The sequence below is a fragment of the Athene noctua genome, chromosome 1 (assembly GCF_965140245.1).
Source record: "Athene noctua chromosome 1, bAthNoc1.hap1.1, whole genome shotgun sequence".
NCBI lineage: Eukaryota > Metazoa > Chordata > Aves > Strigiformes > Strigidae > Athene > Athene noctua.
Window position 1 is genome coordinate 38,368,367 of NC_134037.1, and position 19,084 is coordinate 38,387,450.

A 19,084-nucleotide genomic window follows, 5' to 3' on the forward strand; every position below is an offset into this window, starting at 1 on the left:
TCTACAGACAAGACAGTTTTCCTCACTACAGACAATGGACATCTGAATTTCTAAAAACAATACATGGAAGGCACCAAACAGCTCAATTTCTAACAAATACATTGACACCCCTTCGGATTATTAAAAAGAAAAAAATAAATCAGTTACAAGGGTTAAATCTGTATGGATTTTAGTTAATCTGTCCAGTATTTACACTAATATAAATCTAAGAACAACGTGGAATAGCTAGTACACACATTCTCTCTATAGACTCATTTTAGTGCACTTATTCTTAAACAGAATGTACCCAGCTACAGAAATACTCACATCAAAGCCAAACTCAGCTTTGAAAGTCTGTGCAAAACATTCACCCTCAATAGACATCATGAATACGTAAAATTATTTTCATTTTGAAATCTGTAGACACCCTCAGACTTAAACAGGAATTCCCTCCTGAGAGGGCATACACACCTCTTTGAAAATGAAGAAGTTGAGTAGAACCATTCCAAAGTTGTAAACAACCAACAGGAAACGTAACTGGAAGGGTTCTCTTGTCTTCATCCATTTGGGGCCCAGCCAGACAGTGAGGAGATAAATAGTGCTTATAGTCAGTGTTGGAAATGGAGACTGCATCAAGGGCCAATCATCAACACGTTTGTCTGGGGGGGGTGAAGCAAACAGAAGGAGTCAAGGTCTAGACAAAAATATATTTTATCATAATTTTCAGCATTGCATTTGTTAAGTATTATTATCTCCTGGAATAGCTGCATCAGATAGTAGAAACACAATACACTCATTCTTTCCAGGAAGGTTAAAGAAAATAGCTTTAAAACCCCCACTATATCACATTAACTCACACAGAGATTCATTATGTCATGCAAGTTCTATTGTCCAGTTCTACAATCCAAAACAATAAAGCAAACAGAATCACATGAGCCCAAACCCAACCCACTAATCCCCCCAAAACCAATTTTGCTTATGATGAACAGTGACTGCAGTGGCAACGTAACCAAATATTCAGCACCACTGCAAGTGAAAAGATACACAAAACTGGCAAAATACTGACAAAATTAACAGCTTTTATTAGTTTAAAATTAGGCACTAGGAAGCCTTCTATTATTTTTTCATACAGGTTGTATGATGTTAACCAAGTACCTTTGCTATTTGATGTAGATCAGTCTCATATGTTTCAGACAGAATACTAATGTTACCGGAAAACAACTAAATAAAAGAGTTTAAAGGGATGGTTCTAGTTAGAGTAATCTCTGCTGCTATACAGGAGACAAAGGTTTTATTTACAGTCTTTCAGTCACTCGTGGAATCCAGAGTTACACATATTCTAGAGCCCAGAATATGCTAAATTCTGGATCTGTATCAAAAAAGCACCCTTAGCATGATGAACCAGTGACATCTAGGTTTAGAAGATGGCTTTGTCACAGAGGAGGGAAGGGAGAGACTACTGTGACACCTCCTTACTCAGCGTTTCCTTCACCCCACCTCACCATATGAAGCGTAATCTCTAGTTATAGCAAGAAATAAAAAGTAACTATTCCATAACTATCAATACTTCAGATACTGCACAGCTCTACAATACTAACTGGATTACTTTCCAGATGCTTAGGCCAGCTGGAGTTCAGATGGAAATCACACCACAGGGTTCCTTGGGAAGCTCAGACATCTAAACACATCTGCCTTCAGTCATTTGTGAGCAAACTCATAAAAAGCAATGTAGTTGCCCACAGACTTACTTAGAGGACAAGTTTCTTTTGGAGAACTGTTCTTCTTCATGGTAACCCAAAGACAGCGAAAAGAACCTATACCACATATTAATTCCTGATCCCAGGCATACTAACAGGTAAGTTAGAAAACCCTTCTTAGCTACAAAATGAGGAACTCTGATGCAGTGAAAAAAGCACAGAACAGCACTGCCATTACTCCTCCACTTTTCTCTCGTTTCCTTGGTTGTCCTTAAGATCATAAATTAGAACCTCATTTTAGGAGCAGGTTTCATGAGACCCTCTATTTCTAATAAACAACACATACTGTTATCTACAGAAAGACAGTGTGCATTGCACACTGACTCTTCTTGCTTCCAGTTGATTTAATAATACTCGATCTCACATTGCAACTAAGATGCTAGGAGGCCTAAACAGTAGTGGAAAAGAAGAAAGAGAAACCAGCCTAGCTGCTTCCATTATGGTTGTTATTATCAGAAGAGCGAAGTCATCGTAGTACACAGAAACCTCCAGCAAGGCTGATGCTACCAGAGTGACAGGAGTCAGACTTGTGACCACTGCCACCGATAGAAGCCAAGGGCAAGGAGTACAGGGAGGAGTGGCAAAAAAATCAGATAGATTGGCTGTAGAAACACAGGCAGTGAAACAGAACTGAAGACAGTGAGAGAAGTCAGTCAGTTACCTCTTACTTTTCAGCAAGTCCCTGGAACAGACACTTCTATTAAAAGATCATGTACTTTCTGTAAAACACGAGAACAATTGCTTTATAGTGCAGTTTAGTGTCTTGGGATGTAAAGGAACATTTGGATGTAAAGCCCCATTTCCAGACTTCACAGAACGTTACCTGTTGAAGCTGAAATCAAAACACTGTGTTGCAATTATTACAGTACTATCTCCTTTACGCTTTAGTTCCTGCTCGGTTTTAGCAATTGCTCTGCCAATCTGAATTTAAAAGTAAAAGATAACATCATTTAGAAGACAAGAGAAATGGAGAACCTCAACATCCACCTGATAATGGTAATGGGCAAAGACTCATCTCCACCAAGAAAGAAGAAAGGTGTCACTTCTTAATTAAGAGACAGCTCTGGGAATAGCTAATATGTGACATGCTTTAACCAAATCCACAGCTCACTTCAGACACTGTAGCATGCAACAAGTTAAGCGCAGGTGAGGCAAGAGGACTAGTTGCTTTCCCAGCCTTCTTGCACTAAGCAATATAAAGAAGCAAGAACATACTAGAGAATCTGTCTTCTATTTTCTAACCCAGCATTCCATGGGATGCTGAATGCTAAAGTGACAATATGAAAAGTGTGAAAAAGGAAGATTTGAATTTTACCCAGAAGCTGAATGTTACCTACTGCTGAAAATAAGAAATCATGACCTATCCCAGATTTCTTTTGGTGACAGAAGACAAAGATTTCTAGAGGGAAAACAAGGATTCACTAGAGGTGAAAGGAAAGACAGAGGGACAACTTCTATGAAAGTCCAGCTGCAAGTGGGCTTTGCCCCACACTTCATCAGTGCTGTAAACAATTCTTTCACCTACTTTCCACAAATACTACAAATTGAAGAACTTAACTGGAGAAAACCAAGAGATCCATTTAATTAACTGACAGCAACATAAGAGCACCTGGGCAGCTGGTATTACACTTCCATACCTGTACCATGGTTTCAGCCTGTTACTTTTCATTTGCACAGGGGTTTTGGACAGTGGGCCACCACATCTTGGAGACAAGTCTTAAAGTATTTGCAAGAAAAACATGGCTTACTGATACAGACTGCATAACACACAGCCCAGGGAATCTATTGGATTGGGATTTTGGGGGCATGACCTCTCCTAGAACGATGTTACGCTTTGAACACAAAATACCTGTATGAGAGAGAACACAGTAGGCAATTCAGTTCTGGAGTATATCCTGGCCAAAACAGAAGCATATCAATAGTCAAAAAGTTTATTCTAATTCCTGCTGTGCTAACTAAGAACACCACCTTGCATTTATTTTAAGGGCATTTAGGAGACTCTGCACATGATTATTTTTTACTAATACTGTGGCATCAGAAAGCATGCTACTATTCATCCCAGAATTTGTGAGATTTAGAACCCTGTTCATCACAAGATATTGCCTGGATAATGCAAAGTAACCTCTTCAGCTTTAAACCAGCTCCATGCACCATTCCTGTTGCACAGAAGATATTACAAAACCAATTTCATTTCAGTTTATCAGGCAAGCCTGCTTGTCTGTGTTCTACACAGAAAACAGTTACATGCAGACTGACCCTTGTTCTGAACTTCTTTTCAGATACCCTCTTCCAAACCAAGATAAATTCACTCTCTTAAGTCATCTCCTTAACTGACAAACCTCCCAAGCTACTCCAATACCCTCCCTCCCTCACATCCCCACCCTGTTTTAACAAAAGCAGCATAATTTTGTCCCCTACTTACTAGCTGGTGCCGATGACCACAAATGATTTCTGCAAATTACAGAGAATGTCTACAGTTTAAGGGGACATATGAGTGTATTAAATCCTGTAGTACTTCACACACTATAAGTACATTATTACCTGAAAGATGAAATAAGCTTGAAATAAAAAGGCCAGCTCCCTGAATTAAAAAATCCTTCCAACTGCTTTGCAGCAAAATGACCAATGCCTTTACCTGATTAGAATTGACAGAGACTGACTGAATCTTTCAGGGGATTAATGCATTTATCTTTCAAATCCTAAGACCCAGATTCTAATTCGATCACAAATAAAATGTCTGTTGTGATGGCACAGGCTGTAGAGTACAGTGCTTTTTTTTTTAAGGTGGGAGAAGTTTTAGAACAAACATTTCGGGTTGCACTCAATCATAAAGGAGAATCCAGAGTAGCATAAGGCAGCTGCTAACATGTTCTTGATAGAAAATTACTGTTATTTAAGGAAAGAATATGAAATGCTTATATACACAAGGTTTTCCCGTCATTTTGTGTATATACATTTTAAAGTTTCACATTGTAAAGACAAGACAAGAAATAGAACATATATATATATATATAAATAATTGAAATTGCCCTGAGGCACCTACCCTTGCAGGATTTAATTCTTTACATGGGGCAATTAACAGGAAATACACACATAAAAACCTCCGATTTCTTCCTCCAAAGCAAGAACAAGAGCAGAGCCAGTGAAAGGGACTGAATATCCTACCTGGTAATGTCCAAAGAGGACATAATTAACTTATATTGAAATATGGAACGCAAATGAAGATAAACTTCGATAAGTAAGGCTGCACTGATGGTGAAACCTCTGTGAAACGTGTTTTAATATGCAAATGCTTCTGTTAAATGTGGTTCAGCACTTCCTTTCCAATAGAGAGGATTTAAGATGGTTAAATTTCCTGCATATTACTGAGCCTATGATCATTTTGTTTTCTTTCATCAAGAAGTACAAACTTCAAGAATAAGCAAACAAATGCACAGCATAGTCGCTCCTACATTCATCAGGAAAAATCCTGAAACAGTGCAATGGTGACTACAGCTGCTTTAATATTAGTTTTAGTATGCATTTTAACCAAAATACATTACTTTTTAATTTCCCTACATTCATATTAGATTCAAAAAAAATCAATACTTAGTAAGTCTTTATTTTCACTCAAACATTATATGCATTCCTTAGCTATAAGGTCGCTACTCACTAATTTATCTGGAGAGCCTTTCAAAGTTATTAATAGCTATTGATACTATTCTCAGCGCAAAGACACTTACAGTGCCAATCCAGCACATCCATCTGTCCAATTACATTTCTAAAGACACTGCAGAAATGATGGTGACTGTTTAAAAGTGGTTCTTAACAGTGAGAGCTCTCTGCAGATCACACAGTTTATTTTAACAATAAAAAAAGCTCAATCTCAAATTTAAGAAAGATATAATTAAACAAGTGAAATTTTAATTCCACTATATAAGGAAGACAGATCAGTATTATCTAATTGGAGTACTGTTCTACGAACTACACTGTTTTAATTTAAGAATTTCCTATATCTTATTAGCTCCACTAGCACTATAATTGAAGGATATTACAAAATGAAAACACATATCAAGAAGACATGTGAGAAACGTAACTTCATACACCTTAAAATGTTTAAAAAGCTTTCAAATTAAATACCTTAGCAGTATTTCAGTGACCCCCTCTCCCTCTCTGGTTTCTGGTTAGGGAGTAATATTCTATACAACGTACCTCTCTCTCTGCATTTGTGTTAGAAATACTGGCTCAGTCCTGTAAATATTTAAAAGTGAATCTAAGGTTCACTGTGGCTATATAACCACTGCAGACTGGCTCAGCTGAAATGAAATTCAGATAGATATCTACATGATTAGACCCTAAGCTTTTAAACTAAACGGAGTAACACATCAAAATCACATACAAGTAAGTGTCTGCCAGTTTGTAGACATTCCAAGAAAAAAAGCTCAGTCTGACTAAAACCTCAGAATGTACAGATAGAACAATAACAGCAATAAACTTAGCCTTTAAAGCAGTACATGACTAACTACATGGGCTGCACAACTTGAGACTGAAGACTGTCAGAGAAGTACCACTGCAGAATCAAAACTGATAGGCCATATATCTTTGGACTGAATACCTACAGAAGTTAAATTTTTCTATTCACTTATTTATTACAATTTTAATGGAGCAGTTTATATGGCCCAAAATGATTATTTTAAAAGTGTCCCTTGCTTGAATTGTCTGCTTTGATACCGATTATTCATTACACATATTGCACTCTAATCTTCAATTAACTCAGTTTATCAAGTTTCTTTATGAAAAATCCCATGATAGAGGATTGAATCTAGTGCACAAACTAAAATAATTTGCCTACAGTCTCACTCCTGTTTCAACCAGAAAAAAAGTCGATGTCCTCCTAGGAGGGACTGTGCAGACAGATTGCTGCAGGAAAGCAAAAGGATTGGGACACAAGGAATGTCCAGTTTATGATTCTTTCTCACCTTTATCTCACCTATCAAACCTGGCAATGTCTGCAGGCTCTGGCACTATGGGTACTTCTAAGGAGTCTGACAGGGTCAGAGATACCGGTATCTAACTCAGGAACATTGCAATCTAGTATAATCTACAAAACAAAGGTCATGAAACTTCCCTTAATATACATTTTAGCTAAGAGATCTTCCTCAGAAGAATTTCCCATTTTACTATAGAATATGTCTTTTCAGAGACAGAGAACCCAGTAGAACATATAACAGCTTGCTGTAAGATATTAACTAGACCCACTGCATACATTTGCTCCCTAAAGACCAAGGATTTAGGATTATACTTTAGCCAATTAGTGATACTTTTCTCCGCTAGACTGAAGACCCATCTTTTACCAATTTTTTTTTTTTTTTTTTCATCCTCATTTGGGCAGTTACAAGCAGCTATCAGATCACTCACTAGCTGCTTTTTTAAAAAAATGCATTTTAATTTGTGTAAAGAAACACCTTATTTCATTCACCTGAAGGCATATTTTCCAATCCTTTAACCATTTTCTGGATCCTCGACAAACATTTAAATCAGCCTGTTTGACAGTGAAAATTAACTACACCAATCAAGTCCCCGCCACTTTGCATCACAGAAGAATTCTGTATTATTACAATAACGTCATAGCACCAGTGGTGGTTATGATTGGCAAGAAAACAAATAGGTATGTTACTGGTAAAGCTAAGGATGACACACACACAATACCATGTAACAGTTCCTAAAGCCTGGCACAAAAAAGCACAACAGGTGGCCTGATTTAAGTAATTTTTTTTAAAATACAGAAGAGTACAGAAAAAAACATGTTTACTTTGATCTTCAAGAATGAATGGAAATATCAGAGTTAAGTATTTGTCTACCTTCAAGCTTTAACTAGCCAAGAGGAAACAACTTTGGGCTGAGAACAATAGACATCAACATTTATGGCAAATCACTGTCATTTTAACAAGCTATGAAACATCAAGCTAACATGCAAAAATAAAAATATTCAGTATCAAACCCCATGAATAATGAAAACTTATACTCTGAAAAACAAAACAACAAAATCCACAGATTTTAAAAGTTTGCCAATTAAGCTATACGAATCCTGTTGCACTCAGAAATGAGAGGTGCCTGCCCCAAACCCAAAAGGACTACAGACAAGACTAACAGGTACTGCCTATAACCAGAGGTGTTTTGTTTTGTTTGTTTGTTTGTTTTTTTTTAAATTTCAGGGCTTTGTAATTGACTGTTTAGTTTTTTTTAAACCTATATACAGCAAAATAAAATCAAAATACTACACAGCTAAGAATCTTCTGAAGCTAATGAACACCTGTGTAATATGCATATATTTCATAAATTCCCATTAAAATAACAGGAATACCTAACCGCAATTTGTTGTTAAAAGGTCAGATGTATTTTTGCTAGTATTCCTGTTATTCTAACTAGCATGCTAGTCTTCTTGGGACTCCCATCATTCAATCACTAACACCATATTCTCTTTGTGCCTGTACAGAGCAATTACAGGATACACTTGTTTCAAGGCAAAGCTAATAATGGAATTATTATGAAGCTCAGGAGCCATATCAATTCACCGTTAAGTTGCGGTATTTTCAAGTCTAAGAGATTGACTTGTTCAAATTATTTTTGATTTACATCCTCTGTTGATTATGATTATTTGTGAGGACAGTGCAAACACTCTGCTTCAAGGAATAATAAAAATATAATCCTCATTGAAGCTTACACAAGATTTGCAAAATAGCAAGCCCTTGAGGCATGTGGCATTCTTCTGTTCGTCACCTTACTTCTCCAAAGATCAGAAAAGCAAGATGCATTCCTAGTGCAGTGATACCTGCATTCCTTTTCTTAAATGTTACAAGTTATGGAGTAAATCGATAAAGAAAACAGATGGAAAAAAACCCCAACCAACCCATGGGATGCAATTTTATGAACTAGTTGCAGAACTCTATGAACCAGGCCATGACCCCGTATTTCTAAAGAAATAAAAGTGCTGCATAAAACACACTTCAATAAACTTTCCTTCCACACTGTTTTGTTGGGGGTTATTTTGTTGTTTGGTTTTTGTTTTTTTTCTTTTTTAATTGAAACTTTTATTCAAATTTCTCTGGTCTTAGCCAAAACTATTCTGGAGAGCTCAGACTGGAGATGTCACTACTCCACACAGAAGTGGTGGGTTCTGGTCCTATGAAAATCGTTGTAGGAGTGTCATTAAGCAGTAATACAAACACAAGATTTATGCACATTCAATGCTGCAATAACAGATTAGACTATTGGCCCATCTAGTGTGATTCAGTGGATGATAACAGCATAAATCTTCTCCATAAACAGATTTTTTTTAATTAGATTCTCTCAGTTAGACGATAACAATCTTTAAAAATGTGAAGGATTATTAATAACAGTTTAATAATAACTCTGCAAGGCCTTATCCACTGTAGAGACGTGTCAGCATACACGGGACGGTAAATTCAGCACTGATGTATGTCTTGCTAATGTGCTAACACAGCACAAGGTTACTGACGCTTAGCTACACAGCAAATGTAAACAATTTATATTGCTGCTCTCCTAACACAGAATGATTTGGGTTGCAGGTGCGCATTTAGAGACTCCTAGATGCAGTGACTGAACATGTATGAAAACCAGCAATAGCAAGTGAAATCTACCTAAAAACAATACCAGAAAGCTACTGGAGAACATTTATGAGAAGCTGCACAGAAGTCTCTCTGATAAACTACTCACTTTTTCTGTTTGCATCAGCATGAAGATGCTGCTCATCAATTTTATTTTACAGAAGGATGAATGAGGTAGGAATTATGTCATGAGTAAAAACTACAAAAGGAGTTATTGAAATATATTTGCTCCTATTTTCAAAGTTCAGGGGCAGAAGTAAAATTTATAGTTGCGAGGTACATTAGGTCTTCCATTAGCCTAACACAAATACATCAGTCAAAACCTCCAAAGAAAAATAATATTGCAAAACACTTAGAATTTTTTTTTCCTAACATGCCTTTGACATCAGCAAAAATGACAAATCTTCAGTGGGAATAGAAAATAACACCCAACACCATAAAGAGAGACTAATTTTTAACTGATGATTTTCAAAGTATGAACTGAATGAGAAAATGTTCTTATACCTAAAGATGACCAGAAGAACATTCAGTGTCTGAATCTTTCACTCACTAAGCATGCAGTAGAAAAATCATCAGTTTGGCAGCTAGATAATGCCATATGCAAATGACTGATACAACTATGTCTCTTCTCTTTGACAGCCGTGTTACCTTTCATGGTAACATATGGCCCCCAAATCTAAGCCTCTCCGGTGTCTTCTGCAATGCAGTTTCTCACTCTTGATCAAAAATTCATGGATCACTGAAACTGAGATTAGACAGAATAGAAGAAAAATCTGACCTAAATATGAAAGCATTTGTGGGTATTATATGTGTAGGTATTTCTATTGGGCATATCTGTTCCTGGTAAACTACTAAATATTAAATGCATACCCCAAAAGTATGGTTATGACATCTCCTATTTACAGCCCACCTATTCAATTTAGCACCTTTATTTAATTTTTTTTCCCTTAGAGTATCTTAAACCATTTAAAAACAGGGTATTACAAAGATGCTCTAGGAATAGAAGGACATAAAATCTCGTCTAGAGAGAAGATTTACTGGCTCAACAGAAAAAGTGAAAAACATGGGTTATAAATTCCCTTCTTCCAGCAACATCCTGTGAGCATTTAGAAAGCAATAAAACAATCCTGCATATTTGCTGAAACTGGGAGAGGGAAACAAGGAGATGGTATCTGTAAGCAGATTAAAAAAAAAAAGAAAACCACCATGGTCAAGAATGCAAACTGAAGCATAATATATACAAGAGCTGGAAGAAGATGCTTTTGAAATGCTACAGAAAGAGATAAGAGGAATATGAAAATATGATGGAAACAAATCAAATGGTTAAGTGTCTACGACTATGCTGAAACAGAGGAGTACATATGGGAGGTGGATGGATAGAGTGAAACTAGGGAAGAAACTCATGGTACAAGCAGACACAATGCCACAGGGAGAGAGAATGCTCCGAGGCAGGAGTTAAGGATCAAACCACTGAAATTATTCAAGTACATAAAGAAAGGAGTTGAGTTGCAGGCATATAAACGAGTTAATCTGACAGAACCAAGAGCAGTTAATGCCCACAAGTGTGCCATTACCTTGCATCAAATGCAAGCCAAACTGAGGTACCTTATACCCCCTCACCTTCCATGAGCAAAAGGTAAGCTAGCTCATTGTTTATCTTGAGATCCAAGCACACATAATGGAAGTTAATGCAAAACACACTACAATCAATTCATCTCTATGCTTGCCTTGGAGCTGCTTATTGCTTTATCTCCAGTCTAGGGTTCAGTCCTGGAAATCCCCACAGAGCTGACACCTAAGTCTTGGCAGGCCTGAATTTCAGAGATGCCTTCATTTATGTCCTTAAAATGCCACAAGACCTAGAAGTCCATATACACAGAAGCACTTGAGTCTTGACAAAACTGAGCACAGTTGTACTTACCTGCCACCTAAACAAGATCCAAAAACTATGCATCCCACATCTACATCTTCCTAAAGGAGATGTCAGTCAGATAGTCTCACACAAGTTCCTTATGAAATGCAATAGTAGCTTCAGCTTTGTTTCCAAATACAGCCTCAGAAAGCAAACCCCAAAGCAAAACATGTAACAGTTCACTAGTCAGAGAAGTCTTTACCTTCTCTACAAACCACATCCTATGTTTCCTACACCTTTTTCTACTAACCATCCTTATGCAGCCTTTGACAATCTTTCCTGGTTGAACAGGATAATTCAGCATAGCTGCCTTGCATACAACCTCTTCTGCTCTTCCACAGGTATAACCATGGATCAGATCCGCCCTTACAAGCACACCAACTTCTGTGCTCCAGGAACGCTCCACTCATACCAACAGTCTTTAAAAGCCAAAGCCCTCATTCTTTTTAAGGCCAATTCTTTCTAGCTAATGAACTGTCATTTAGTTCCAATTTTTCAGGCCATTCATTTTTAGTGCCATTTGCCTTACCTCAAAAAATTCTTCAGCACACACCACATCCTTGCCCCCCCCCCCCCCCCCCCTAGTCTTGCATCCTAGCATTCTTCCTCCAAAAGTTCTCTTCATGGTCACTTGGAACCTTTAATTCATTCACCTTTCAACTAAACGCTCCCTTAATCCTCTCGATATGGATCAAGTAACTCCAAAAACCTGTCTGGACTGGCAGAGGAAAAAGTGGAGTCTTATCTCACCCACTCCTCATGGCCCCAGATCTACAAGACCTTAAAATCAACTACATCCTATGTTTCCTACACCTTTCTCTACTAACCATCCTTATGCAGCCTTTGAGAATCTTTCCTGGTTGCACAGGATAATATAGCATAGCTGCCTTGCATACAACCTCTTCTGCTCTTCCACAGGTACAACCATAGCCCTGCTACCTGCCTTTTCACCCCGAGCACAGCATAAATACAGAATGACTACCGTGATCAACTAGTCAAGTTTCTCTAACTACAGACAGCTACCTACTTCAATCACTATGCTCGATCAATTTACATAACCAGTGCAGTCCCAGGATGAATGCATCTGTGGCATGCCACAGATATTTCAACTGCTCAAGAATTCTTCACCTCTTGTTGTAGTATGTGGCTCCAGAACCACATGCTGATTTGCACCTCACTAATGGCATGCAGCCTTAGCTGAGAAACATGATCTGCCAAGAACTCCACAATAGTAATTTACAGTGTGCTGCAATTTTAAACATCTAGTCATTTGGCCTTCTGCAGTAGGTACGAAGATCATGAAATCAGCTTGGTTAAATTCTGTATAAAGCCATTTCCCATTTTTTTTCCCATGGAATCTGCTTTAAGAGTATTCATAACATCTTCCTTCCTCCAAAGATTTCAAAATATTCTATCTACACTGCCTTAAAAGGAATTTTCAGAAGTTCAGTTATGTTCTTGCCATTTTGTTCAAACATTTGCTTTTTCTTCCAGAATATGCTGATCAGTGTTCAAACAGAACTTCAGATCACATTCTTGGTGGTGCTCTTCAGGCTTTTTTCTGGTTCATCTCTTCACTGGAGCTGAGAGTTGCAGATGGTCACCTGCAACTCCTCCTCCTTCATATTAGGAAAAAGTAGTCTTCCACTCACAACTCAGCTCTTCATCCATAGTGTTAGCTTTGCTTCAGGCTACTCCCTCAGGTTTGAGTTCTTGAAGTTTAGTGATCCAAAATCTCTAAGCAGACGTTTCCACTTCAGTAATATGTTTCCATTTCCAAAGGTGCTTTGTATCTGTTTTGTTCTGATTATCTGTCTTTCAAATTCCGCAATCTGATAAAAATCTCTTGGTGATGAAACATGGGTGTAATTTCCTTCAAACACCCAGCAAATTGTCTTCAGTACCAAGAGCTGTTTTTCCTTCATTAATAAAGTCCCTCCCTCCACTGACAGGCAGTTAAATGTGATGCTTTATGGAACAAATCAAGTAAACTGGGATGTTCCTTTTGCTGAGTTTGGTTGACAATAAACTCACATAATCTAGCATTTAACATTCTTTACTTCTGTAACCGATTTCTCCCGGTGCTGCTCCTGCCACAGGTTTTTCTTTGTGCTACTGCTACAAGACAGCCAAACCCAATTACACTAGCTTCTCCAGTTTCTGGTGTGTTTCTTCCTGTCTATTTAATCCTTGTGTTTTACGGTCACAGATAGAAAAAACAGTTCCCTCGAGAAGAAAATTGTTTCTGCCAGACAAGTATCATAGCCAAATCACCAAGTCTTATGCTTAGCCAACCCTCCAAAGGCTTAGGAACACACTCTGCTTTGTTTCTGTGAAACAGGCTTCATGAACCTTCATCTCATCCTTCGTTCTCTCTCCCCATTATCACTCTCTGAAGAACTTTTATTGGGATTCTACTTGCCTCCAGGTTTGGCACAAATTCTCATATACAACAAAGTACTACCTGCACTCAGACTGTTCTGCTAACCACCCCAATGAACTTTACTCAAGCATAAACTCTCAGGATCTTTTGGCTCCTTGGTTTCTGCACAGGGAAATGAAGGAGGGAGAAGAAAAAGAAGAAACACGTTTTCTTCCAGTTCTGTTCCCTGGACTGAGAAAGAAAACTGAACCTGAACTTCCTGAGCATTCTTAACTTAGTCTCAAGATCTTTCTGGCAAAACTCTTTATGGCAATTGCAGTTCCCCTGGGAAGCTGCTCCACTGGTTCACTTTTAGGCCAAGCAGCTGTGTGTTTCATATCCTCATTGCCCTACACTTGGGACCCATCTGATAAAAGCCCCCTTGATATTGCTCCTGAACAAGATGCTACTAGAAGACTATCCTACCACTAAAGTGAAAGTTCACATCTTTCTCCTCTCTCCTTTCCTCCTGATGGAAAAAGTCTGTAATCTTATTAACTGCAACAGCTGTAAATAGTTGCTGTTCCAAAGCAGTCCCACGTGGGCTTCGATGACCCTGCCTCCTTTTAACTCTGAGCTCCAAGAACAACCATTCTCACCCAAAGTAGGTAAAGCCTTCTTTCCTTTAGCTCAATAGATTCAAATTAACTAGTTTTTCTAAAATAAAACTTTTTGATACAGGGTTTCACAAATCTCATTTTTGAGCCACAGTCTCTCACTCCCCCTCCCCAACTGCCAATGGTTTCTTCACCCATGTTTGGAGATTTCCACATTTTTCTTTCCTGGATTGTGTCCTGAGTTATTCACCTTAATAGTTCCCCTGGACTCAGCCTGGAACCTCCCTTTAAGTCACTTGCTCAGTCATCTAATCACACCCTTAATCCCTCCTGGCAGATCTAACCCCAACCAGCTACCCGAGCCGAGAAAAAGGTGGCAGCCCTGCCCTAGCTATTACATGTAACCAATCCCATGCCCTTACAGAAATAATGGAATTCCTAGATCATCTTTCCTGATAGTAACTGTTCCACCGACCACCTTTTTTTTTTCCTCTCCTGATGACCACTAAGACCACGTTTTTGTCCCTTCTATCCCTCCTTTAAATTTATGGCTTCCTAAATGATCTCCTTCAGTCTTTTCAGGTGAAAATACGGTTACAATGGATTTTAGGCTTTCATGAAAGGGGTCTTAAAAGATAGTCAAGGAAGGAGAGAAAAATAGTAGTTTTTCAACAAATTAACAAGCAAAAATATTAAGCTAAGGCTGAAAGTGTAATTGATAACATATATGGGGAAAAAAGTCACAAAATAGTTATTATTCCCAAATGTGAGATTGAAAAAAAGCAAAACCACAAACAAAAGAGCTTTAGATAGCACACTTAATGCTAAAATAATTGTGACATCAATTTAAAAAAAAATCCACTTATGCTCATCATAAACTCAGTCTTTTGGGGTTCTTTTTGGTCTCACAAAAGGTCAGTTGCTTTTTAAATACCACAAATCAGAGAAGGAAAAAAAAAAGACCAAATCTTTACAGCACAAAAATAAAGCAGCACACGACTCAGTGGGATGTTCTGGCACAGTTCTACACAAGCCACATCACAGAAGTCTGGAGCAGTATTAGAAAACACCTGCTGGCAGGACAATCCTGATGAATACTGAGACAGGGCTAAAGACAGACTTGTGTGTCCAACAAAAAATGGAAGTGAGAACTGGAGAGAATAAGTAAATTTGGTTTTATATGAATGAGAAGTTTTTGTGTAGGAGTAGTAGTGGGAATACAATTTCTTCACATTTTATTGTGTAATTTTGCTGTGTGGTAGTGTTTCAGTATGATTTATTGTGTAATGCTACTGTATGGCATCATTTGTTGAGCAACTTTGCTGCGTGGTATAGTTTTTTTATTTAATGATATTGAACATTAGGCAATGGTCTTGCATGCCATAATTTGTGTTTTCTGTTGAGTAATATCACTGCCATAGTTCTTGACACAGAGGTGAATTGCATGAATTCACACAACAGTGTTGAATTCATGTTTTTAACATATATTCACTCAGAGATGGCAAACGGACACTATTTTTTTCTGAACAAAAACACATGCAGAAAAGCTGCAAACTGAGCAGGTATTTAAGCGGAACTTAGGACATTAAGATACAATTTCATTAAATATCAATGCAGCATTGCCTCATAAATGACACTTTTTTATCCGGAGCTACCTTGTAACTGCATTGTGCACTATTACATCCATACCCAACTGTGAAAACTACAACAGGACCTTGTTTTACGTACTACGGGGTATAAACAAGAACATTAACATACTTTTGATGTGACTTAGGCTCTATCCAAACTATCCTTACAGGGACCTGCTGAAATCCAAAACCTGAACAAGAAACTCTCCACCTCCTACCCAAAATGCAACTGATTACTTCATTACAGTGCTATCCTGTGTTAAACAGCAACACTACTGAACTTAGAGCAATAATTAAAAATTTTGCATTAGTATGTTAGTAAAAAAGCACATTTTATATGTCATCACAATGTCATCCTACTACTGCTTAACATTCTCTAAAGAGGCAGAAGGAAGAAGTAAAAGTCTGCTCTATATATAGTCTTAACGTAAGTTACTTATCTTTACATTCCTTACATACACTTGCCTTTTCACATTATTTTTTTTCCCCCAATCATTTTTGGTTACAACAAATATGGTCTATATACAGACTTAAATAACATGTTTGAAGCTCAGGAAATCAACTTTATACCCACACCTATTTTTATATCCATCTGAAAATGCTGCCGATCGGCTAGAACAGCATCTCTTTCACACACTACCTGGCAGTCTATGAACAACTGTATGTTGCAAGAGGCAGAGAAAGAGAACGAACAGTGGTAGATTACAATGCAGTGCTGCTGCAAGCATTTTATTTGATCTCATATTCTGGCAGGTTTTAAATACAGAAGAAAAAAATATGTACACAGGCTTAATTTTTAAAATGTGGCAAAACCCAGAGGGAAGGCAAATTGTGAAAAAGAGTGAGCTCTCTCCATCTATAACATAAGATTAATTTATTATCTGACAGATGGCAGAAGGGAGGGGGGTGGAAAAGAAAAGACTGCTGATGCAGAGAGCTTTCCCGTCTGTAATGAAGGCCCCACATTCTCACTTAACATACTACCACAAAATACGTCCATAGTTGCATTCACTCCAGAGTTTTACTCCATGTATTTCTAGGTTTACATCAAAATCGCCTAGACCTCATCGCTGTGTGGACAACTGAAAAATGAAGAAAATATCCAAAGAGTTGATTCTTCTCTCAGCTGCCCAAGGTGACTCACAATAGCAACTATGAAAGCTGCGACTCTACCCTGCTTGTTTCATTTGACCAAGGAGAGCGAGCCATTCACGCTGACCAATACTTCCAGAGCTACCTGTCATTGTAGCAAGTTACCATCTCATTTGCTGTCGCAGCACTAAAAGCTGCTTTTTCACATTTCTCCATACTCCAAGACATTTTCTCTTCCTTCAGCATCTTCCACACTGGAGTCATCGGGTGCCAACACAAAAATGGAGCATATTGAAAAGGGAAAACAGCAGAGCCAACCCAAACACACTTAGCATAAACCGAAAAGCTTCTGCACGGACGGTAACAATCATTTCCTCATTTAGCTTGCTGAACTCCACGCGATGCTGTCACAGGACTCCCACCTGCCGCAGAAGCCTAAGGCGGCCTGAGCTCCAGTGCGAATTACCGGACACGAATTAGCTCCGACACCGGGTTCCCGTATGACCACCCCGAGGCAGGCTGTGGTGAGAGGGAACCAGAGGAACGGCAGCTCTGGGAAGCAGGTTTTGCTACACCCAGCCCGCGGGCGCCCCGGGGACACCCTCACCTTGCCACCAAGAGATGCCCCACGCACGCCGGGCCGTTATACGGGATTAAGACAGATAAACAAACAAAGCACGTAAGCACACCCAGAAGGACAAGAAGGAGAAGCGGGTGCGGAGGGGCCTGGCCCCCGCCGCCGGCCCAGGCCCAGGGACCCAGGCCCAGGCCCGGCCGCCGCTTCAGACCCCTCGGGGCGCGCCGGGTCTCCCGGGAGACGGAGCCATTTTGAACCGCTGCGCCTCCGTGACAGCGGGCGCAGGGGGGGCGCCGGGCACGGCGATGGCGGGGCCGGGGTTGCCGGCGGGGCCGCCCTGGCGGGTTACCTCGGATGCTCCAGGTCCAGCGGTAGAACTCGAGGGTGTCGTTCACCACGCTGGACACCAGGCCCATGGCGCGGGGGGGCTCGGCGGCGGCGGCACCCATGGTGAGCAGCAGCAGCAGCGGCGGAGCCGGCAGACCTGTCTCGGCGCGTGCGTCCGTGCCTCTGCGCCGGGGCTGCTGCTGCTGCTGCCCTTCTACAGCCGGGGATGTGATTTAAATCTCTATCTCTCGGTATCTTGCCTCCAGACTCCGCCTCGCTCCCGTCACCGGCTCCCGTGTCCCGCGGGCAGGGAGGAGGGCGAGGAGGCGGGCGGGGAGCGGCGGCGGCGGGAGGGGGGGTGAAGGCGGGAGGGGGAGGACGGCGGGGCGGCCCCGGCCCCGGCTCCGCAGCACGGTCCGCAGCGCGCGGGGCGGCGCGGCGCGCTGGCGTCACGTGCCGGCCGGCCGGCGGGCTGCCCGGCGGCGGCGGCGGCCCGCGGGGACCCGGCCCGGCCCGGCCCGGCCGCGCAGGCGCAGCCCGGGCGCCCACCCGCCCCCCGGCTGAGGGCACCGCGGCCGGAGCAGGTGCGCGGCGGGTCCCGGTGCTCCCGTGGGGACCCGTCACCTCCCTCGGTGGGAAGCCGGGGTGGAAAAGAGGTGCTCGTTGTCTTAATTTGCCGTTTATTTTCAAACAGGTATGCGTTTACCGGACGGGGAATAAATATTTTAGTCAACTTCACTTCTTTACTTCCTTTTCTCATTTTAGCAGTTGGGGCTTTTCTTCTTTTCTCACTCCCCCTTGACGGACAGGCCGAGGCGTCGGCGTGAGTGGTGCTCACTTTACCTCAAGCTGGTGTTACCGCGGAGTTGGCATTGCAGCTGCCTGCCCGGGGAAGCCTCTGCTAAAATCCCTTCTCCTCCCCGCACCGGTAGCACCAGCAGTCGCAGCGGGAACTCGCTATCTCTCTGCCCCACCAGTGGTGGTTGGTGGCATTCCCTGACCAGCAACTTGCCACCGAGGTGCTTTTTGCACACTCGCCTCCACCTCCCGGACCAAAGCCTTTATGGTCACTTCGTGGTGCAGAAAGGTTCGCGTGCCTGGACCGTTGCTGGGGGCTGCAGGAGAAGGAGCTTCCATGGCAAAAGCCAGCAGGACCACAGGTGCAGTCCCAGTTCATCCATCCTGCACCCTACGTTTCAACCCCAACAAACCCTTCTCTGCCTGGT

General features: G+C 40.6%; 1 protein-coding gene across 1 annotated transcript in view; it reads right to left on the reverse strand.

Annotated features, from left to right (window-relative positions):
- The window catches only part of ELOVL4 (ELOVL fatty acid elongase 4), a 35,455-nt gene extending 17,257 nt beyond the window's left edge, over positions 1-18,198 (reverse strand). Inside the window, exons 1-2 of the mRNA XM_074895953.1 lie at positions 17,881-18,198; positions 451-638 (exon numbers count right to left, since the gene is read on the reverse strand). Coding sequence (XP_074752054.1) covers positions 451-638; positions 17,881-17,980 — 288 coding nt within the window. The 5' untranslated portion in view covers positions 17,981-18,198. The remainder of the gene's footprint in view (positions 1-450; positions 639-17,880) is intronic.
- Between the last annotated feature and the right edge of the window lie 886 nt (positions 18,199-19,084).